The sequence below is a fragment of the Psittacula echo genome, assembly GCF_963264785.1.
Source record: "Psittacula echo genome assembly, chromosome: 2".
Taxonomy (NCBI): Eukaryota; Metazoa; Chordata; class Aves; order Psittaciformes; family Psittacidae; genus Psittacula; species Psittacula echo.
The window spans coordinates 87113004-87138284 of record NC_137737.1 but is presented as its reverse complement, the minus strand read 5'-3'; the positions used below and the strand labels follow the sequence as shown (position 1 = coordinate 87138284).

General features: G+C 39.8%; 1 protein-coding gene across 1 annotated transcript in view; it reads right to left on the bottom strand.

Moving 5' to 3' along the window:
• The window catches only part of ABCA13 (ATP binding cassette subfamily A member 13), a gene marked incomplete at both ends in the record, with an annotated part of 183944 nt that overhangs the window by 64818 nt on the left and 93845 nt on the right, over positions 1-25281 (bottom strand). Inside the window, 2 exons of the mRNA XM_080609685.1 lie at positions 10474-10546; positions 11966-12197. Coding sequence (XP_080465811.1) covers positions 10474-10546; positions 11966-12197 — 305 coding nt within the window. The remainder of the gene's footprint in view (positions 1-10473; positions 10547-11965; positions 12198-25281) is intronic.

Below are 25281 nucleotides of genomic sequence, written 5' to 3'. Positions count from 1 at the left end.
TTTAATCAACAAGAGTTCTTTAAAGAAAAGAAGTGAAATGGAACCTAAATGTCCTGAGGAAAACTGCAAATCTGGATTTCCTGTGTAAATAGCAACCAGAGCAAAGAAACATAAACAAGTGATCAAGAGCAGACACTATTTTTCAAACCCTCATACAACCATTTCTTACTCTATCTTTTTAAAAAACATTTGTGCTGAATAGAATGTTATACATACATAATGAAACTCCACTGCAATTGTGTTCGTTGCATTGAAAAGAAAAAAGGCAATTAAGAAAACAATAAAGCCAAATTCTGATGGCGTATCCTCATTCAACTGAAGCAGGGGAAAGGTCTCAAGTATTCACAGAACATGTTATAAATGCAATAATGTGACCAGTATTCAAATGAAAACATAAAACCACAATAAAGCATTGTGTTTAACAATACATTTCAATATCCAACATACTAATTAGATTTTTTTCCTTTAAGCTGCATTATGCAACTGAATCAAACCACCAGGAAATGACCAAATTGAAGCTGGATATTGAATAGTTTATAATCAGGCAAAAGAGGCATTTGGTGTTGTTCACTTCATGAGAAAATAAATTTAAGGGATTTTTCCTAAAGTCTTGTGGCTTATTCTAAATTGATCGCAAAAGTACAATAAAAAAATTAAAGAAAAAAAGAAAAATATTAGTTCCAGCTGAAACATTTTTCATATTTCTTGTGTGCCACACAGGTAATTATTTACAGAGGGCAGAAAAGATATGAGGAATGGAAAAATACATAGGTTAAGATGATATTTTTTTATTTTTATTTCACTATTTTATTTTCTATCTATGGTTGATAAAATTACTTCCCCAGGAAAACACAATCCCTCACCAAATTAAATATAAATTCTATAAAAACATGTTTTCCATTATTGCATAACATTTATGCTTACAGCTAATATTTCATAATAATGCTAGACTAACATTCTGACTAACCTATGGGCTACCAATTAAAAAAGGATGAGGAGAGGCTGAGAAATCACTAAGCATTGGTGGTCCAGATTCATGATAGGGAGATAGAGAAAAGAGGTATTAGGCTGGAGAGAAGTAACTTCCTCTGGACACTTTAACTTTACAGAAAAGCGTCAAATCCCAACTTTTGAGATTGAAAAAATGCACACTTCAGAATGCCATATAAACGTAATAAATTGCCTTTCAATGCTATTTCAAATTGCCACATGTTCTTCCTATATTTAATAATGCTATAAACAACAGCAACTATGACATCATTATGGAACAGTTCTTGCCCATATTTTCAAAGAAAACCAAAGAATATACAGTCATGAAGACACAAAAAATTGAGGAGTTGTGCTTCTGCCACACAGCAGTGGTAACCAATGACAGTCAATAATCAGTGGTTTTAATCAGCCAGATTTAGAATCATAGAATAGTTAGGGTTGGAAAGGACCTTAAGGTCATCTAGTTCCAACCCCCCGCCATGGGCAGGGACACCTCACACTAAACCATGTCACCCAAGGCTCTGTCCAACCTGGCCTTGAACACCGCCAGGGATGGAGCATTCACAACTTCCCTGGGCAACCCACTCCAGAGCCTCACCACCCTCACAGTAAAGAATTTCTTCCTTATATCCAGTCTAAACTTCCCTTGTTTAAGCTTGAACTCATTACCCCTTGCCCTATCACTATAGGCCCTAATGAAAAGTCCATCCCCAGCATCCTTGTAGGCCCCCTTCAGATACTGGAAGGCTGCTATGAGATCTCCACGCAGCCTTCTCTTTTCCAGGCTGAACAGCCCCAACTTTCTCAGCCTGTCTTCATATGGGAGGTACTCCAACCCCCTGATCATCCTCGTGGCCCTTCTCTGGATTTGTTCCAACAGTTTCATGTCTTTTTTATGTTGAGGAACTATACACAATACTCTAAGTGAGGTCTCATGAGAGCAGAGTTGAGGGGCAGGATCACCTTCGACCTGCTCCTTTTGATGCAGCCCGGGACACGGTTAGTTTTCTGGGCTGTAAGCGCACACTGAAGCTGGCTCATGTTAAGTTTCTCATCGACTAACACCCTCAGTCCTTCTCTGCAGGGCTGCTCTGAATCTCTTTGCTCAACCTGTAGCTGTAAATTTGTCATGTGGTAGGTATATTCTCTCTTGTGCATGCACAGATGCACATTTTCTGTGTACATGTATATAGCCTGTAGGGGTTTATACAGCATGGTATGATTAAGTAAAGTAAAATAGGTATTTGAATAGATATCTTAAATTTGAACGGATCACTTTTTGAGTGGAGGAGAATAATATATAAAGATTCAGAAATTTCTGAAAGTGAAATGAATCATACAGGAAGTCTCTTCAAATGCAAATTTTTCATTTTCTTTCATACAAGGCTATGTAAATGGTACATTCACTGTCTCATGAACAAGCCTGAAAGGTCAAAGTAAAAGTCTGGTCATTAATTACTGAAAGGTTAATGCAATAATTTGACATTGCATCAGTTGAAAGCCACTTCCAGGAGGTATTTTAGATAACACAGTGCCCTTTATAAATCTACTCCACTATTTTCTTTGGATCTGAAATATGAAGCTTACTCACTAACAGTATAACTATAATTTACCCTTGTGCTGATGGCAGGTGGAGCTCTATGCCAAAGACATTTAAAATGAAAGGACCTTGACAAAAACTAAAGTGCAAGCATGTCAAAACAAGAGTCAGAAATGATTAAAGATATATAGGACAAAAATGGCAGCCAGAAAAAAACATCTTACTGCAATCTTCTAGGACTTCAAGCTCCTAATGAAGGACTGATGGAACTGGAGTTCAAAGCTATAAGAAATCTGGAGGTAGAAGGGTCACAAATGACCAAAATGAAAATATATATAAGGTACTGTGTTTATATGAGAGATTTTTTTTTAAAACTACATGGAATAGGCATTGGAAACAAACTGTGATTTTGTGAAACTAAACATGAAATTATATTTGATTGGCAAATATCTATATGTTAACATATAGTTGTTTTAACACTTTATCCCAAAATAAATTTGAAGACAGCGCTGATTTACACTGTTCCTTCTCTTCTTCTATAAAAGAAAATAAAATCTAGTTTCTATACCCCTGCAATACAATTTAAGGCAGAAGCATCTCTCTTTTATATTCTAACCTGGAATATGGACATTCCACAGTTTTCTCTTAACAAATCTGTTTTACTTTGAATACAAGGCTAGAGGCCATTCAATGATATTCTTAAATACTCCACCAAGACTGCTGTTCCTTTACTCATTACTGTTCTACATTTGAATGGATCTGAAAAGAGCCTTCCAAAGCATCCCCAAGGAAAATAAAATCCCTTGCACTTATAATTGACTCTTAGGTAACATCCCAAGTTATTATAGTATGGAGATACTGTATCTTTCCAGTGCATACCAAAAGGTCTCAAGGAAAAGTTCTTTATTTCAATTGCACTTAAAATAATCCTGTTCCTGACTTCAGAGGTAGCTACAGACAGAAAACAATGGCTCTATGTAGCATTGCAAGACAGTATGAGCTACTGTCAAAGATTCAGATTTCACAACATGACTAATTTCAACAAGGCACACTTCTGTTTCTCTAGGATAAAAATGGAAAGTTACTCTTATTTGACAAGGGGATTATAAAAACGGGGTAGCATATTTATTACACAGAAGTAACTAGTCCTGGCAGCTAAATCTTTACTTTGGGGCAAGAGAGAAATGTAGGAAAGTATTCCTTGCAGGAATGTAGCAAGCATCAATAATTACTAACTTTTTAGAAGTTCAATGAACTTTTGTCAATTCTAACATTGTGTAAGAAAAAAAAAAGAGAAAGTATAAAAAAGGAATAGCTGGGCTGACTACCTATAAAAAAAGCTTTACAGGTAAGCTAAGACTCTGAAATAAGTTCACACGAAAAAACAAAAGCGATATCATCTGATTCACTCAAAACTGCTTCTCAAAACACCAGACAATACTTCGAGAACTGTGAACAGAGAAGTGAACTAGAATAGACAGAGGGGTTTTCTCCCAACTTCTAAGTGAAGAGATTTTATGTAATGATTTATTATTTGCTCAGTGTTGTGAAGCCTGAAGCTTGAATCAGTAAGCAATACATACATACAAATGAACAGACATACATGCAACTCTCACCTTAACCAGATGCTTAGATTTGGTGTTGTTCAGTTTTTTATCTTGAAGTTCAAATGCTTTCCTCCTTCCAAAAGACCAGCCACCATATCTAGTAATAGAAATTAAAGTATCACAGTATCACAGTATGTTAGAGATTGGAAGGGATAAATAAGGAACTGTTGGGTATGCTCAAGTGGAAGAGGAGAGTTTATAGGTCATGGAAGGAGGGGCTGGCCACTTGGGAGAAATATAAGGCTGCTGCTAGAGGATGTAGGAAGGCAGCTAGGATGGCTAAGGCCTCCTTAGAATTAAATCTGGCAAGAGGGGTCAAGGACAGCAGAAAGAGCTTTTTCAAGTACATGGCTGATAAAACTAACACCAGAGGCAAGGTTGGCCCACTGGTGAACGGGATGGGTGCCCTGGTGACAGAAGATACAGAGATGGCAGATTTATTGAATGCCTTCTTTGTCTCTGTCTACTCTGCCAGAGGCAGTCCTGAAGAGCCCTGTACTCCTGAGACCTCAGATGAAGTCAGGTCAATGGAGCAGTTTGCCTTAGTCGATGAGGAATGGGTTAGGGACCAGTTGAGCAATCTGGACATCCATAAATCCATGGGTCCAGATGGGATGCACCCGCGGGTGCTGAGGGAACTGGCGGAAGTCATTGCTAGACCACTCTCCATCATCTTTACCAAGTCTTGGGAAACGGGAGAGGTGCCTGAGGACTGGAGGAAAGCAAATGTCACTCCAGTCTTCAAAAAGGGCAAGAAGGAGGACCCGGGTAACTATAGACCGGTCAGCCTCACCTCCATCCCTGGGAAAGTGATGGAACACCTTATCCTTGATGCCATCTTAAGGCATGTCAAGGATAAGAGGGTTATGAGGGGCAGTCAACATGGCTTTACCAAGGGGAAGTCATGCTTGACCAACCTCCTAGCCTTTTATGAGGAAATAACATGGTGGATGGATGATGGCAGAGCGGTGGATGTGGTCTACCTTGACTTCAGCAAAGCATTTGACACAGTCTCCCACAGCATCCTCATAGCTAAATTGAGGAAGTGTGGTCTGGATGATCAGGTAGTGAGGTGGACTGCAAACTGGCTGAAGGACAGAAGCCAGAGAGTTGTAGTCTATGGGGTGGAGTCTAGTTGGAGGCCTGTATCTAGTGGAGTGCCTCAAGGGTCAGTATTGGGACCAGTTGTCCTGGGTTCAGCAGCAGCAGTCAGTTTTTCTCCTTCTTAGTAGCTGTTGCAGCACTGTGTTTTTGACTTTTGGCCTGGGAACAAAGCTGATAACACCGATGTTTAGACTGACCAAGGACTTTGTGAGTCTCATGCTCTGCCAGGGAGGAGGAGAAGCTAGCAGGAAGCAGGGGCAGGACACCTGACCCAAACTAGCCAAAGAGGTATTCCATACCACAGCACGGATGTAGAATTGAGAGTGCTCGGAAGGGCTGGATCACTGCGGGGTGGGGGTGAGGTACCGGTTGGTGAGCGGTTGTATTCTCTTCCTTGTTATTTCCTTTATCATTATTACTATTAGTGGTAGCAGTAGTGATTTGTGTTATACCTTAGTTACTAAACTGTTCTTATCTCAACCCGTGGGAGTTGCATTCTTTTGATTCTCCTCCCCATCCCTCCAGAAGTGAAGGGAAGAAAGGTGGGGGGGGGGAGTGGACTGTGTGGTTCTGATTTACGGCCTGGGCTTAAACCACGACAGTTCTTTTTGGCGCCCAACGTGGGGCTGCATCTGTCGTTATCTCAACCCTTCGAGCCCAATTCTACATCCTGGGCATGACGTGCTGTGGTATGGAATACCTCTTTGGCTAGTTTGGGTCAGGTGTCCTGTTCCTGCTTCCTCCTAGCTTCTCCTCCTCCCTGGCAGAGCATGAGACTCACAAAGTCCTTGGTCAGTCTAAACATCGGTGTTATCAGCTCTGTTCCCAGGCCGAAAGTCAAAAACACAGTGCTGCAACAGCTACTAAGAAGGAGAAAAACTGACTGCTACTGCTGAACCCAGGACAGTATTCCTCCTGGGGCTCAGGCTCACGGGGCTCGGTGGGCTGCTGCTGGGAGATGCTCTCGGCCGCTGCGGGGCTGGGCTTGGCCGTGGGGCTTGGCTCCTCCGCCGCCTCCTCCCGCTGCTCGGCAGCCGCCTCCTTCCCCTCCTCGGCAGCCGCCTCCTTCCCGGCCTCCGGCCCCGCTCCCGCCGCCGCTTGGTCCCCGGGGCCGCTCTCCGGGGCCGCTTCGGCCGCCGCCGGCTCCCGGGGCCGCTCCCCCTCAGCTCCCCGCAGCCTCACGAAGACGGAGGTGAGGACGAGGGCCAGGACAGTGAAGAGCAGCGGGACGGCCAGGTACAAGTCCACGGCCACGTTCATCCCGCCCTGCTGCCAGAGCCCGCCCGCATTACAAGCCATTACCATAAAATACAATGAAACAAGAACCTTAGCCCAAGGCCCACACTTGATAAACATTAACACAGCAAATACTGGCTCTAAGTAAGCTACAGCATACTGAAACTGTGGCATCAAGAGAAACAACTTTAAGAGCCAATAAATCAGCATTGTGCCTTGGTCAGATCTGTTGTTATCTCAACCCTTCCTGCCCCACGTTGGGCGCCAAAAAGAACTTTTCTCTGTCTTGCATGATGCTAATGCAATTAACCGGGGGCCTCTTATACAGCAGCTCTGTGTAACCCAGTTACATCCCCTGGCTTAAACCACGACACCAGTATTATTTAATATATTCATCAATGATTTAGATGAGGGAATTGAGTGTACTGTCAGCAAGTTTGCTGATGACACTAAGCTGGGAGGAGTGGCTGACACGCCAGAAGGCTGTGCTGCCATCCAGCGAGACCTGGACAGGCTGGAGAGTTGGGCAGGGAGAAACTTGATGAAATATAACAAGGGAAAGTGTAGAGTCCTGCATCTGGGCAGGAACAACCCCAGGTTCCAGTATAGGTTGGGGAACGACCTGTTAGAGAGTAGTGTAGGGGAGAGGGACCTGGGGGTCCTAGTGGATGGCAGGATGACCATGAGCCAACACTGTGCCCTTGTGGCCAAGAAGGCCAATGGCATCCTGGGGTGTATTAGAAGGGGGGTGGTCAGTAGGTCGAGAGAGGTCCTCCTTCCCCTCTACTCTGCCCTGGTGAGACCGCATCTGGAATATTGTGTCCAGTTCTGGGCCCCTCAGTTCAAGAAGGACAGGGACCTGCTGGAGAGAGTCCAACGTAGGGCAACTAAGATGATTAAGGGAGTGGAGCATCTCCCTTATGAGGAAAGGCTGAGGGAGCTGGGTCTCTATAGTTTGGAAAAGAGGAGACTGCGGGGTGACCTTATTAGTGTATATAAATATATAAAGGGGGAGTGTCACGAGGATGGAGCCAGGCTCTTCTCAGTGGCAAACAATGATAGGACAAGGGGTAATGGGTACAAACTGGAACACAAGAGGTTCCACTTAAACTTGAGAAGAAACTTCTTCTCAGTGAGGGTGACGGAACACTGGAACAGGCTGCCCAGGGGAGCTGTGGAGTCTCCTTCTCTGGAGACATTCAAAACCCGCCTGGACACATTCCTGTGTAACCTTATCTAGGTATTCCTGCTCCGGCAGGGGGATTGGACTAGATGATCTTTTTAATAACAAGTTATCTGCCTTAAGATTTTCCAGTCTCCCTGCAATGATAAAGTGAGAATATCTACACTGATGCTTTATTTTTCAACTGAAAGTAAAACTTCACCAGTAAATCAGGTAAATGGTATTGCTCTTTTCTGGCAAAGGAATTCCCTAAGATAAGAATTTTTTCTTCCTGAAAACTGAAATCCAAGCAACAGGAAGGTTTGTGAGCAAGTGAGGTATTACTGACTTTCAGAAACATCTTAAACAGCTTGGCGTCTTCCCATTTAGATGTGGTATTCCTGGACACATTCAAGACCAAGCTGGATGTGTTTCTGACCTGATCTAGTTGAAGACGTCCCTACTCATTGCAAAAGGGTTGGACTAGATGACCCTTGAAGGTCCCTTCCAACCCAAACTAGTCTATGATTCTATGATATTCTAGCTCAAACCTTTCATCCTAAGATGTTTGCCACTATTTTTTTCAAATCATGCGCTTTTTCTGGCTAACACTTCCTTCTCCTTGATAAAATCATACTTGGTCTAGCATTTCCACTTGTGCCAAAGGCAGTGATAGAGCTGCAAGGACACGTAGAGTACGATTCAAAACACAGCAGTATCACAGCTGGTATCACAGAGTATGAAGTCTTGCCAGGGGTATACCAGCCCTTTTTGACTTTGAAGAAGTGATTACTTGGAGCATGTCCACTTCTATTTGACTGAGTTCCTAAGGAATGGAAACTATATTGTTCATCTAATTTGTATATGCATAAAATTTTCTTTCTCTGAGATGCTGAAATAACTCACTGTGCAGCAAGAAGAGAGTCAGGGCATGCCTAAAGGCAATTATCATGCTACCGCTGGAAGAAGCTCTGAGACGTGACCATGGATGGGGTTCCATGTTACCTTAGCCTGACTGTTCATCTTGATAACCACTGACAGATAAAGCCAATTACCCCTTATATTCTCAGTGACATAGGTCTATGCTTTGGATCAGGAAGGATTTATCAGGAGGATAAATAGAGATTAGGCATTTTAAGGTTACCTTGCTCTGTTGGAAGGCCTCACTAAATATTCTTCTATAAGAAACCCTGAAAGATTATACAAAATATGTCCTTTCTTATTCTTCACATATGGAGCAGAGGTATTGAAACTTGGACACATCTGAAAAACAGTAAAAGCACTCCTAAATATCAGTGGCACTATATTTAGCCATTTTTTTTTGAATTTTGCTTAAATATTACAGCACTGTTTTTCAACTGGGCTTGCCTTTCTTAGCTTTGATAACTTTTCAATAAATTATGTATGGTTTTATATGGCATTTCAAATAATTGCAAGTGTCACTCACATATTAGAACCACCTTTGATTTCTTTTGCAACCCTACCACTCAGTTTTGTCCTGAAAACATCAACACTTGTATGTAAGTTTATAAACATTTGCAGCAATGAAAAAAGGCAAGACTGCTATTCAATTGTGCCTAAGAATAAATACTGAAAAGCACCAGATGTATATGAGATGAAAACAAATTCAATTAAAGCAATATGCTTCTAAAATTTAATTGATGGACTGCAGTGAAAAAGAAAGATTTTTTTTAATGATTCACTGGGATATTCCCACAATCAAAGGAAAGGAGACAGATATTATGATCTGGCATCTCAGAAACCTTACAGATTATGCACATCAACTGAGAAATTTTAATCCTGATTTGATATCTCAACCCCACACAAGTTAAAATTCCCTCTCAGAGATTCTGAATGTCCATAGCTCAGATACAGGTTCTGCCTCAACTGCCAAGTGACTTCTTTCCTTTGAGTTTTCTTGGTTAATGGGCCTCTCTCTGTGTGAGTTTCCATTTCCATTTTGTTTAAACTTCTCATAGTTTAAGTATACATCTCAGTAGTATTAGAGGCAAATCTGTTCCTTGCTCAAGCAGAGTAAAAAAATAATTTCCTCTTTCCACTTTTCCCAAAAATGTATTTCTATATTTCAGATGCAACTCTTAGACTAAATATATATATATTTATGAAGGAGAGAACTTATTTGATAGAATGATCCCATGCAGGGTGATGTATTTCTCCCTTCAGACAGTTTCACATTCTTTTTTATTACTCAGCCTCAGAGTAAGTCAGCAGGAAAACTCACTAGTCAAGGTTGTCAGAAATCCATTACCTTTTTCAAAATCCCTTTTTTCCTCAAAGGTTGTTTTATTTTCATATAGGCAATCCCAACCAAAATCAAGCTATATCAATTAAATCTCATTCACATGTAGATTCACTGGTAGCTTCTATCAGGCAGGATCACCTCACCTTCCCTTTTGAAAGCAACTAGTTTTCCAGATATTATGGAAGTACTATGTTTTAAACTTGTTTTCCATGAGGATTTTTTGGTAACCAAAGTTCTATTAACATCTTTGAAGCAACGCTGTATTTGCTGAGATTAGTTCAGCCATCTCTGATTTCTGTTATTTCAAATCAATCTATAGCCATTTCTAGTGCATATACACACACATACATAAGTACATCAAAATTGCACAAGATTTCCCTGACGATTTCAGAACATATAGCCTAAACATTAAACAAAACAGAAGGAAATCTCCAGTCATAACAAAGCCAGTGCTCTGAGGGCTTATTTCCCCATCCTTTTCTTTAGTCCTTCAAAAAGAAAAGTCAAGTTTTTATATGTAATATACACATACCTAATTTTTACATACATAACTAAATATGAAATAACATACCTGTTGTTCAGCCATACATCCACATGAATCCTTGGGTGATATAGATTCCATCTGCCAACATGAACTATTTTTTCTAAGGGGAATAAACATAACAATAGGAACAAACATTAAATAAAAGGAATTTATTACTTAACAAAAGAAATCCAAAGCGTAAAACAGACCTGGCATCTTAACATTTTCTTTCAAAAAAGCATTTCATCAAAAGAGCAGCTGTGTCTAAAGTTATCTCAATTTTACTCATTTGTACCAAAGTGGATTCAATAAAATATTTATAAAAGTAAAGCAGCAAACAAGCTGCATGTTTTGTGTTTGCAGCAATAAGTAATTCATGGCCACCACTCTGCATTCCTGAATTTGGAAATCTGGAATGCTTTCTAACAAATATTGTAATTATTGTCTAATATTCATTCATATGGACACAAGACTTGATCAAAATCCTCCTGAAATTAATCAGAAATTGACTTTTAAGGGATTTGGATCACAACTTTAATAATGAAACCTGCTTTACCTAGATGCCAGCTCCTCTAACAGAACAGATTTGTCATTAACCTCATGCCGCCAAGAAAAGCTCATCCATGTTACACAGAAATATTGAATTTACAATATTTACAATTCACAATTAAGGAATTGTTACAGTTACCCTTGTTTTGAATGCATGCATGTGTGGTCCCAATCAAAGAAATATCTCAGTAGATTCTGGGAAAGGTTCCCTAGATCATCTTCAGTACTGTCCAAAGTGAGCCACGATGAGGAAAGGGTGAAGGAGGAAAGAAAAAACAAAAACAAAACCCCCCATGTTAATATGTCTAGTTCTATTAACTTTCAGGCTCAAGATCCTACATGTTTACCAAGAAATTAGAGAACTATAAAATCCACATATAGGAAACATATCAAAACAGCAAACTGAACTAATTTCAATGACTACATGTGAACATGTTAAGAAATTAGATACAATTATATTTAAACAAGTCTCAACATCTCCCCATGGCCATCTTTCTCTTTATAAACATGCATTCCTAACGGTTAGCATGCTTAAGTGCTTTTATGTTTCATTTATAAATTCAAACAGCATCATGTTATGCTTATGGTGATACCTACTGGATATTTGTCCAGTAGAGAAAGTGATCCGCATGTGAAATGCACTAGAAAATGGCTAAGCAACTAGTTAAAATGAAGCAGGCAAAGGCTTGTTTAAATACACTTGTGCATTTACGTATAAATGGCCATGGCTGGTATTGAAACAGATCACCCATTCAAACTGCTCCAAAGTCTTTGCCCTTTCCTTCAGAAAATCCTTTGCATAATGTTTTTCTAATTTTATCTCTCCCTCATTATAATTTATAAAAATGTACTAAATATCTGAAAAATAAATAGCTATTGTAAAAAGTAACCTATTGTTCTTCCTAGAAAACAAATAATCTTTAAAATATGAGAACTCAAGGGTGAAGGTCCCCGAACCCTGGATATTGCTGATGATGGGTGAGCATTTTACCTAAAGAAAGATTCTGCATTGTCATAAAGTCTTGGTGTTAGCTTGAGAGAAGGGTAATCAGTAGCCAGTGGCTTCACATTAAACAAGGCCATTGCCAGTGCAACAAAGAGGACAGGCAGAAGCACATTTGACAGGGTTCCTCTCCAGTCTCTCCTAGTGTGGTGAAACCTCTTAATCAGAAGGGCAACAATCTGTGCAAGAAAAAGACGGGCTCCATGCACACTCGGGGCCCCTGTAAGTGAGAAATGAGACACACAAAAAAACCACAACCACAACAAACAAGACAAAATCGACAAACAAGAAAAATAAAGTTAATTTTAATTAGATATATTTCAAATATAGAACATAATAGTCCTTTTGAGGAAGGGAGGGAGGGAGGGAGGGAGGCAGGAAGGCAGGAAGGCAGGGAGGGAGGGAGGGAGGAAGGAAGGAAAGAAGGGAGGAAGGAAGGAAGGAAGGAAGGAAGGAAGGAAGGAAGGAAGGAAGGAAGGAAGGAAGGAAGGAAGGAAGGAAGGAAGGAAGGAAGGAAGGAAGGAAGGAAGGAAGGAAAGAAGGAAGGAAGGAAGGAAGGAAGGAAGGAAGGAAGGAAGGAAGGAAGGAAGGAAGGAAGGAAGGAAGGAAGGAAGAGAGGGAGGGAGGGAGGAAGGGAGGGAGGGAGGGAGGGAGGGAGGGAGGAAGGAAACAGACAAAAAAATCTCCCACAAAACTACATAAAGCAACAATGTTCTCCTGGATGGAATAATAAACCCCCCTAAGTACAGCTAATTAACTCTTCCCGTAAAGGAAAACTGATATGCGGTTAGTTACATATGATCTCTATAGGTCCCTGTACTCAGCTGAAAGAGTACAGAATGCTGATTTTCCCTTGGTCCTCATACTGGTACAACTATTCCTTGTGGATTGCCACCTTTGCTCCTAAATAAATGACTATCACAAACATCATAAGTGCTAGCAATGTGGATTCTCATAAAAGCATCCCCTTCTGCTCATACAAGACTGGTAACTTTTTCTAACATGTTCGTCAATGCAGTTTTCACATAATCCCAGCTCATGGGATGCCCCTCATATTCCTATAAGAGTGGGTCCACAGTTTAAACAGCTCACTAAGCAGACATTTTCCTGATAGACTTTCCCTTAAGTTCATTTTATTGTTCTTTGTTAGACACTTGTGAATCACTTTGCTTTCATTTTAGATCCTAATGACTTCTAGGAATGTGCAGGCTATTACCAGCTTCTTGTGGCTTTGCCAGACTGAATGAACTTCAGCCTTTTTATTTCATTACAGCATAGCAGTGTCTGATAGATTTACTACCACAGGTATTCGTACTCTAGCAAGACTAAATACCTTGTTTATCACAGTGCTCAAAGAGATACTATTATTTATGATCCCTTGGGATTCTCTTACTACCTCCCCTTCTGTATAGTGAGACCACTCTAAGCAGGATTTCCATGTTACATTTTAACAACTACTTGCATGGGAGTTTTCAAGTACTTCAAATTAATTGTCTTTCAGGTAGCACAGGGGTTTTTTTGTCTCTTCTAGAAAACACCACCCAGGACATGAAAAATGACTGGGAATAAACATAGACTTGGTAAGATTAAACTGTACCACCTGAGAGTTTGCCATGAATACAGGACAGTTCAGTGAATGAAGGAAGAGCAGTGGATGCTGTTTATTTTGATTTAACAAAGCCTATGACATGGTCTCTCACAGCTTCCTTAGAGCAAGTCGGGTGAGAAAGATTATATGACCCGCTGGCCAAACTGCCAGGGCCCACACTGCAGAATGTGACCAGCGGTACTGGGTCCAACTGAGGAGATGGTTACCAGGTCTGTCTCCTAGAGGGATGACGATGAGGAAAACACTGACTAGCAGTACTTGCACACCTGCACCTGAATGGAATCTGCGCTGTTTGGAGGAGTCTGCAGGTCAGGCACTGGGGATATAGAAAAACTCTTGACAGCAGGAGCAAATCTCTGGCAACACCCAGGGACCCCAGTGGCACCAGGCAGCAAAGACTCTGCTCATGGAAGGAGCAACAAGCAGCAGGCATCTGCTGGACCATGGGAAATTTTGAGTTAATATATTAGGGATAAATTTCACAGTATCACAGTATGTTAGAGATTGGAAGGGACCTCAAAAGATCATCTAGTCCAATCCCCCTGCCGGAGCAGGAACACCTAGATAAGGTTACACAGGAATGTGTCCAGGCGGGTTTTGAATGTCTCCAGAGAAGGAGACTCCACAACCTCCCTGGGCAGCCTGTTCCAGTGTTCTGTCACCCTCACTGAGAAGAAGTTTCTTCTCAAGTTTAAGTGGAACCTCTTGTGTTCCAGTTTATACCCATTACCCCTTGTCTTATCATTGTTTGCCATTGAGAAGAGCCTGGCTCCATCCTCATGACACTCCCCCTTTATATATTTATATACACTAATAAGGTCACCCCGCAGTCTCCTCTTCTCCAAACTATAGAGACCCAGCTCCCTCAGCCTTTCCTCATAAGGGAGATGCTCCACTCCCTTAATCATCTTAGTTGCCCTGTGCTGGACTCTCTCCAGCAGGTCCCTGTCCTTCTTGAACTGAGGGGCCCAGAACTGGACACAATATTCCAGATGCGGTCTCACCAGGGCAGAGTAGAGGGGAAGGAGGACCTCTCTCGACCTACTGACCTCCCCCCTTCTAATACACCCCAGGATGCCATTGGCCTTCTTGGCCACAAGGGCACAGTGTTGGCTCATGGTCATCCTGCCATCCACTAGGACCCCCAGGTCCCTCTCCCCTACACTACTCTCTAACAGGTCGTTCCCCAACCTATACTGGAACCTGGGGTTGTTCCTGCCCAGATGCAGGACTCTACACTTTCCCTTGTTATATTTCATCAAGTTTCTCCCTGCCCAACTCTCCAGCCTGTCCAGGTCTCGCTGGATGGCAGCACAGCCTTCTGGCGTGTCAGCCACTCCTCCCAGCTTAGTGTCATCAGCAAACTTGCTGACAGTACACTCAATTCCCTCATCTAAATCATTGATGAATATATTAAATAATACTGGTCCCAGTACTGGCCCTTGAGGCACTCCGCTAGATACAGGCCTCCAACTGGACTCCGCCCCATAGACTACAACTCTCTGGCTTCTGTCCTTCAGCCAGTTTGCAGTCCATCTCACTACCTGATCATCCAGACCACACTTCCTCAATTTAGCTATGAGGATGCTGTGGGAGACTGTGTCAAATGCTTTGCTGAAGTCAAGGTAGACCACATCCACCGCTCTGCCATCATCCATCCACCATGTTATTTCCTCATAAAAGGCTAGGAGGTTGGTCAAGCATGACTTCCCCTTGGTAAAGCCATGTTGACTGCCCCTCATAACCCTCTTATCCTTGACATGCCTTAAGATGGCATCAAGGATAAGGTGTTCCATCACTTTCCCAGGGATGGAGGTGAGGCTGACCGGTCTATAGTTACCCGGGTCCTCCTTCTTGCCCTTTTTGAAGACTGGAGTGACATTTGCTTTCCTCCAGTCCTCAGGCACCTCTCCCGTTTCCCAAGACTTGGTAAAGATGATGGAGAGTGGTCTAGCAATGACTTCCGCCAGTTCCCTGGCGGAACATTTCGTTGTGAGGGTGAGAACCAAAACTCAAGATGAGACTGGACAAGACAATAAGTAACCTGCTCTTACTTGACCTGCTTTTCCAACCTTAGTATTTGCTGAGTCTGTCAGATTCCAGTTAACACTAATCAATTAATCTTGGTTTTATTTCTGGTGAAAAATATTTCCAGTATTTATTCTTTTAATTCTGCAACTAAATGGGGCTTTTTTCCCCAGAAAATCATCTAGAACAAAAATTCTGTCCTTAAAAGAGTTCTAATCACAGCCATATCCTGTCAATTTGACAGCTAAAACAAATAGGATTTAGAATTTTGAATCTCTGGAGAGAAAAAAGTACCTGGATCAGCATTCAGGCACCCCAGTCAAGAATTGTTACCTTCTGGGCTTGGAACCTGTTTTCTTCTATATATTGGACTAGTAGAAAATGACAATCTTAGAAAAAAAATATTTTTTTAAAGCAAACTTCTTATGAATGTAATAAGATCTTTGAATTATTATGGCAAGACTTCAAATAGTTGACTCAGTACAGAAATTGAGAGAATTGAAAGCAGAGCAATTTTCAAGGGGTGAGTGTTTTTAGAATAAAAGAGGTCCTTTAGGTGCTTCACATGAACATCACTGAAATTGTAGAATATACCATCTCTCATTCATTAAAGCTGTGAAATGCCAGAAAAGGAGCATGGAATGAAGTATTTGTCATAGTCTAGGACCTGTTCATACATTATAAGCAAGAAATGTGAGTGAAAGATGCTTCAAAATATTTGACCCTTTGAATCTCTGAAAGAGGACTATGACACCTACTTTCTGGGGACAGAAGGAAATCAAAGCTGTCATTCATTCTTTTTTCTTGACAAATAGACAGAAATGATAAAAAATTCATTCAGGTTGCAATAAGAAGAGAAAATGTCATCCTGAATAAAAATAATTTTCCATTTTAACCAATATCCTGACTCTTATTCAATATTTCTAGTGCTGGCCAGCCAAGATACATCACAGGAAGATACAATAAACCATTATATTAAAAGCATATGTTTGCTGTAGGCATCACTTCTTTTTAATTATTTTTTTCTGAAACCCAATATGGTTATTATTTAAAATTCTCATTGACAAAAGTGTCAAATGTCTTTCTGAATCATATTAAATTTCACTCTTTCTGACCTTGTATTCTGTCATTCCATTGTGTTTCAAGTAAAAATAAAAAAAATCTTGTTTATTTGTTTTGAATTTATTCTATTTGGTGGCACTAGATATGTTCTTAAATCTTGATTTAGGAGGCAGGTTATAGAAGTTTCCAAGCTATCTTCTATATAAATAATCTCAACCTTTCAGTCTCCTCTTATAAAAAACTTTATCGTCCAAATCAGCCTCACCACTTGCTTCAAGTCCTCTTATATTACCCACAGTATCAGATTCAAGATATATTGTGCTCAACACGACTGTCCGTCAGGTATGGAAACACTACAGATTTATACAATAGCATTATGCATTCTTGTACTGATCTGCTTGTCTTTTTTATGCATCATTCCATGTTGTCTGACTGCAGCCACACTATGAAAAACAGCTTGCATTGGGCTTTCCATAATTGACTCAATATGTCTTTCAAGATTCCCAAGGTATTAAACCACCCTTCTCCCCTGCAAAAAAAAAACCCTATTAAATACTATTCATGTGTACACTTGCCATTTAACCCTTCATGTTTCTGAATCCTACATGCATAGTCTAATTTAATTTTAACTAAAATTTATGGAATTTAGTTTTCCTTCATAAAGCTTCTAAGTAATTCATTACACCTACATTTGGTATGTATGTCATGAGGCATAAAAGATGCACACATTTATGGCAAAAAAGTTCCTGATTACCACTGATAATCATAAAGGCTAAAAGACAAGACCAGATGACCTCTCTGTTATGAAGTCAATTTTTATGCAGTAAGCTTATGGAAATATTCTCATTAATAATTTAGATCACAAAATTAAAGATCTGACTCAACTGTTAGAAGCTGTCTTGTTTGACTTACGATTGCAATTATCCACAAGAAGTGCAATTATGTTCACAATTAAGTTGTACTTCCCAATTCATCCACTCTCCTTTGTATTGTGGAAAAGATCTTTGCCATTTTCCAATTCGTGTAGTTAGGATCAAGTACAGGGAAACAGAGCATAAGTTCTAGAATCTGGAAACCAATATTCTGAAAATCCTTACTTACTGACTACTATAGAATTAGGAGCAGAACCAAATACTCTAAGAGTTTAACTGGAAATTAGATGGTCCTTTTTTTCCCTTTTTATGGTTCTAGAAAAGAATGCAATTCTAACCTTTCTTTCATAGCACAATAAAATAAGGAAAAATGGCCTATTCAATGGCTATGTTAACATCCAGGAGTAGACATTTCCAATTCGATTTCTGTAATTTTCACACTTAGACATATTATTTAGGGGAGGTCCAGAATTTGGGAAGATAATCCTGGAACTGAAATACCCTGGCAAAACAGTTCAGTTAGCTCACATGAAAATGTTTGCATTTGGAAGCAACATATATTGACTAGCTTATTAGAAGTTCTGTGTCAAAAAGTAGTTCTAGGCTGAGTTGGTGACCTGACATCATTCAGAATGCCATAACTGGCATAAGGCCAGTGCTAGCCAATAAATCTGTGCACAGCACTCCATTAGGAGGTATACAAATTTCCTTCATTTTCTTACATATTTGTTTACTCAGTATAAAATTAAGTATAATATTTATTTTGTTTTCCTTTGAATAAAAGTCATTTCGTGTGAAGTATAAAGGGAATGCCTCTAGTCTATGTTTCATACTATGATTGATTCTTGCTTATATGGAATAAGGTCGTGAGTTGTCTCCATACAGGTCAGAAAAATCTGTATTTTGGGGTTGTTTTGGTTTTTTGGTTGGTGTTTAGGTGTTGGGGTTTTTTTACAAAACATGATGACATAACCTGAAAAACGTATTGTGCAACACAAAACATATGTCAATTTGTTAACAAATAAATGAGCTGCAGCCTTTCTGTTGTTGCTGGGAGAGAAGGAACAGCTTAAATGATTAATTTTCCAGTCATGCTTTCATATGAAATGCAACTGATACAAACGTTAAGCACCAATCTAAAATACTCCACTCACACACTGATGCACCTTAACTCTACCTTCCACAGGATAGCTTTGAAGTGACTAGCTAACAAACTAAGAAATAATTAAAAACAGGGCTAATCTGTAGGTACCGAATAACCCAACTGAATAGAATACATTATAATTATCAAAATAACAAACTGAATAGTATACACGATCTAGGTTCTCAACAGCTCATTAAATGTATCAAATGACTACCCCAAAAAGATTTGTTCCTACCTCCTAACCTCTCCAACTTTTGTACAAGTTACTAAGCGAACCAGAGCAGAGCCCATCTGAATCTACCTCTTCCTAGAACATTCCAGCAACAGAGTATGATGCTGCAAAGATCTACAGAATAGTCAGAACAAGATATTTTTAAAGGAAACAAGAATCCAACTCAAGGTGTCTACTGATTTTTTTCCAGCCATACCATATAGCCTCATTTGCATTACAAATATCATCCTTTAATTTCAAAACCTTGCACTTTTTTTCAAAGTTAGAACATACTATTGTCTGCATTATACAAACAGGTGAGCACCATTGAATGCAAGCCAAATATGTCTTAGCAATTATACTAATTAGACAGATAGAAACTAAAAAATTAGATACCCATTTTCCTTTATTTTACTTCTTCACAAACATTTATATCTATTTATACTAGACGTTATAAATCTATCATACGAAGTATTGTTATCTGTAATGCCCATACAAGATACAAAGAAGATAAGCCAACCTCCTGAATTCACATATAACTAATACTGAAATACACATAGCATTTCCAGACTGTTTTAGCCTTCTATTTAATGCAAGAATACCCAGTCTCATACCACTGCAAAAATCCATTAAGATTTTTTATCACTCATATCAAAATAACAGAACATCCTCTAAAAGTAAAAATACCACACCATGCACCAGCGCCTCATGTATGGTAATAGATAAGAATTTTAGAACAGATGTGCATCACAGCCAGTCCGTATTTTAAAGGAAGTTCTGGGAAGTGAAAGAGTCCAAAAGGCATTTAGCAAATAAATATGGTAGTTAAAAAGTCAGTGAACTGAGACCTATGCTTTTAATTTATGGATATGATTTATAATCTTACCTTCCCAAACCTATTTGTCAGTTTTATATACTCATTGCATTCAGCCTTAAAACGACTGCAAGCTGTCAAAGGTACCGAGAATCTGTTTTTTCTCTATCCTTACTATTAGCCCACAGGGTGTCAAGATAGGGCTTGTCTTTAGGTTATGTTTCCAAGATACTGCTGCTAGTATAATAAACAATAATAGCCACCACAACAGCTAGGAAAAATAACACCCTAGTTGCCACTGAAGTGTTAGCTGATGTCAAAACACCACTTGTTGTTTTTACTAGTATGAAAATGAGCAGACATGCAGCCAAACAGAAACTTGACTGATTACATATATATTTTGCTTTGCAACACTTTTAGGGAATGGTACAAGCACTTCCTCTGGGTATAAAAACACTGTCATAATTGTCAATGAAGGGAAATAATTTTCTAGTACAAAATTGTCAGTTTTCTTCTCTCCTCCAGCAAGAAGAACACAAATAGAGCACAAGCATGAAGAAATGGGAAACAATGGTGCTGCCTTCCTATCCATTACCTTACAGACATCAAAGAGAACCAAAAAGGGCTGTTACAATGACAGCCAACCTGATTTGATGAACACCCACCTAAATTAGTCCATCTAAACTAGTCTGGTCCTGATGAAAGAGGATAACACATTGCTGAATGCACTGTTCCCATAATTTATAAAAATAGGGTTTATAAATATAGCATGTCCATTCAGGTCGAAGAAGGTGATCCTGTATTGTGTGCAGTTCTGGTGTCCTCAACATAAAAAGGACATGGAACTGTTGGAACAAGTCCAGAGGAAGCCCACGAGGATGATCAGGGGATTGGAGCACCTCCCGTATGAAGACAGGCTGAGAAAGTTGGGTCTGTTCAGCCTGGAGAAGAGAAGGCTGCATGGAGACCACATAGCAGCCTTCCAGTGTCTGAAGGGGGGCTATAGGGATGCTGGAGAGGGACTCTTCATCAGTGACGGTAGCGATAGGACAAGGGGAAATGGGTTTAAACCAGGGGAAATTTAGATTGGATATAAGGATGAAGTTCTTTACCGTGAGGGTGGTGAGGCACTGGAATGGGTTGCCCAGGGAGGTTGTGAATGCTCTATCCCTGGTGGTGTTCAAGGCCAGGTTGGACAAAGCCTGGATGACATGGTTTCATGTGAGGTGTCCCTGCCCATGGCAGGGTGGTTGGAACTAGATGACCTTAAGGTCCTTTCCAACCCTAAATATTCTATGATGTTATTATTTATTTATACAGCTGTGACTTTCAGTGTCTAATACAATCTCTGTTGCTACATGTTTTCTTCTGCTTTGCCTTGATTTGTACCTCTTCTTTACATTTTAGTTGGGGTTTCTGCCAGCTTAAACCATACTGAAAAAGAAGTTGGAGTTAAGCACCAAGTATTTTTTAGCTTTGTGTGGCAAACTTTACTGTAGCCAGAACGCCCTCAACATGGTAGGATGGAAATATTATTTAAAAACAAATAAAAGACAAATATTCAGCCAGGTGAACACAATCCTATCATGCTCTGAAAAGGAAAATTACTCAAATTTTGGAACACCTAATTCTCTGATTCTGAACTTCTGCATGATTAACTTGCAACATTAACAAATATGTTAATTTCACTTTTCAGGAGATAATTTTCCAAATAGATATGCATTTATTGTAGTACTATCTCCCCTGCAGTGATGCACCTGCAATGAATTGCCATGTGGAAGAGGGGACAAGAGGAGGAACAATTGAAAAATAGGCACAGAATGGTGGCTACAAAATGGAAACCTATTTGCACCTTCAATCTGTATTCGCTAAAAGTGTAAAAGCAGAGAAGTACAATCTACCACAATTGCCAAAAAATATCTCAGCTGATTTCATACATAGATATATACATGTATATGTATATATCTCAGACTTGGCAGAGAGAATACATTTGTACTTGCATAGGCAAACACCCATCAGATACATCATCTGCTCTAGAATATACCCTCTTATAACAATAAGTGGCCCATTTTTTGAGATCAATTCCTTTTCTTTGTAGAAGTGGAACTCAATACTCAGAAAGCTATTAGAATTCAACCCACTGAATTCAGCCTGTAGACTAAGGTTACAACATTTCAAGAGGCCAGGCTGGATGAGGCTTTCAGCAACCTGGGTTAGTGGAAGGTGTCCCTGCCCATGGCAGGTTTGGAACTAGATGGTTTTTTAAGGTCCCTTCCAACCCAAACCATTCAACAATTCTATGATTCTATGACTGAATCCAAAGTAGAAAATAGAGGTATAACCCACTTTGTTGCAGACTTTGGCTGTGTCTGCTGAAAATTTGGAGAAAGCAGGACAGAAATACAATCTGAATGTTGTCTCTACCACAGCAGTTGGGTGTGAGAATTAATGCTAAATATTTTAATATGTTCAAACTAGATAGATTAAATTTAGCAAGGGTTGAATAAACTATATATTTAAACCAAGCTTTCTCAAGTACTTCCCACAGGTAACATGCTTTCCAGAAAGGGGACTTTTCAGTTTTCTATTGCAGATAACCTTTGTTATGCAGCTGCTCAGTTCACAGTGACTGGCCTTTGGAGGCACTGTACAGAGCAATCTGTAACAAGCCTCCTGGAAACCAACTCTGGAAAAGAGGAAGCTGAAAATCTGGAAGCCTCCTCCTATGAATTTCAGAGGAAACTCAGACAACAAATGGAGCAAACCTCTTCAGCAGGGCCAAGAGTTCACCCTGATAGACAAAGACATTCTTAGCCATTTTAACTTTTACAAGTTGTGCAAGTATTAATAGGAACAAAATATTTCGGCTAAAATATTGCAACTTCCATAATCAAGAATATTTTTAGACACTGCCTCTACTGGAGTTACTCTATTAACAATAAAATCATCTCAGTTTGTTCACGGAAACAGTTGAAAACTGAAAGACGACCAAGTTCTGCACAAGGCAGGTTTTATTCAGCCACAGCTGTAGCAAACAATTGAAAAATGTATTTGATGAATAATCTATTTCCTCAGGCATTCTGGTATGTCATAAATAGTGATATTAAACAGCTGCAAGGACCTTAACAGAACCAACAGTTCCACTTTTTACTAATGCATCCAATGGATATGGTAATCTAGATAAACTGCAAATCATATCAAGAAACAGCTGGAGAAATTTCTACCTGTAAAAAAGTCCAGCACCAGGTATACCTATAATAAGGTCTCATTTAACATTTCAAATGAGGAATTAGCTGGCAACAGTGTAATACAAAAATCTTATCAAGTTGTCATCTTGTGACCTATATAAGAATATTGCACAAACAGCAAAAAGAATTTCAGTTCTGTCTTAAGTTCCAGCTCCTCAGCATTCTGCCTTTCTTACTGAATCTGCTTTGGATGTTGTCCCTGTAACTCCTAAAATAGGTTTTTGTTAGCTTTGAGAAATTAAATGTTGCTAGTATTGGGAAAACAAATGTGTGACTATTGATAAGAACAACCCCATGTACCAGTACAGGTTGGGGGTTGACCTGCTGGAAAGTAGTGAAGGGGAAAGGGACCTGGGGGTCCTGTTGGATAGGAGGATGACCATGAGCCAGCAATGTGCCCTTGTGGCCAAGAAGGCCAATGGCATCCTAGGGTGCATTAGAAAGGGTGTGGTTAGTAGGTCAAGAGAGGTTCTCCTCCCCCTCTGCCTTGGTGAGGCCGCATCTGGAATATTGTGTCCAGTTCTGGGCCCCTCAGTTCAAGAAGGACAGGGAGTTGCTTGAAAGAGTCCAGCGCAGAGCCACGAAGATGATTAAGGGAGTGGAACATCTCCCTTATGAGGAGAGGCTGAGAGAGCTGGGTCTCTTTAGCTTGGAGAAGAGGAAACTGAGGGGTGACCTCATCAATGTTTACAAATATGTAAAGGGTGAGTGTCAGGATGATGGAGCTAGGTTTTTCTCAGTGATGTCCAGTGATAGGACAAGGGGTAATGGGTGTAAACTGGAGCATAAGAGGTTCCATGTGAACATCAGGAAAAACTTCTTTACTGTGAGAGTGACAGAGCACTGGAACAGGTTGCCCAGGGGGGTTGTGGAGTCTCCTACGTTGGAGATATTCAAGGCCCGGCTGGACAAGTTCCTGTGTGATGTACTCTAGGTTACCCTGCTCTTGCAGGGGGGTTGGACTAGATGATCTTTTGAGGTCCCTTCCAAACCTTGGGATTCTGTGATTCTGTGTGATAAGGTGTTTGTGGGCTTTTGTAACACAAATAAATATTCTAGTGACAGAGCAGAGACAACACTTTCACCAAATGAGGTAGTTTTGGGAAAATACTGGACACATGAAAATCTAGTTTCATGTGGAAGTATCAACCTCAAATACTGCCTTGCTAGGACAACTGTCTACCACACCTTCTACTTACAAATGGTATTTACTTATTGGATGATGCAAGATGTTAAGAAGACTCCATGAAGCCCCTTCCCCTAAGCAATGCTCAATTTCAGAATGAAAAGTAAGTATACTTAGTCTTGATAAACATTTCTTAAAAAATTTGACCATTTACATTAATTGCATAACAGAAGATAAAGTATCTGTATTTGCTGATGAAAAAGCATTAACAAAGCAAGGCTGTATTTTAAAATATTTGTGTGCATGTATGCACTTACACATACACTATTTTCTTCCGTAAAAATATATAAATATATACACATCCAGGAAAACTTGGAAAAAAATATTTACAAAATCTATAATCTACCTGTAAGCTAAAACAAGGCAAGGAACCAGCAGAGTTTACTTTGCGTATAAAACCTAAAGACTAGCGATTAACAACAACTATTTGTTAGTATCAAATACAATTTTCTGTTTAGAAGGCATGATAGATATGTAAAAATTCTATGCATAAAGTCATCAAAAGTTACACACATATCAGTTCCAGTGACCCACAACTTCAAAAAAAATGTCTCTCTGATGATTCTGTTTCTTCTAGGCAGGATATGCAAGCCATCACTTCTTCTATCAGAAGATGGAGTGATGCAACAATTTTCTTCATTCATTTTCAATTAGTTAGAAACTGGAAATACTAATAAACCTCAGATCAAAATTTGAAATCTGGATCTATATAGCATAATACATTTCTTCAAGGATACTTTGCAGGCTAAATGAAAGTTTTTTCTTACTCTTTAAGAACAAGAAATATTACTAAATTACACAGCCAAGAAAAGCAGCTAAGTCATATGGGTGACCTATTATGGAACCAACTCAATTCCATCAGCAGGTTCATGGGTAATTAATGTGTTTTTCAAAATCGAGATTTCAGAAGGGATTATTGTTTTGTTCTGTGGTTCTTTAGCAATTTCAGAAAACTATACTCTTCAGCTGAGTCTCCTTTTTGGCAGATGCTTTACTGATCCCCTGCTTTAATGACCCTTTTTTTCTTTAGAGCTGAAGGGAACAAAATGCCTCTATGTGGAAGGCAAGACGGTTCAATTCTTTAATTTTCTAGCAGTTGAGATGAATAGGAGGACAAAGAGGTGGAGAAC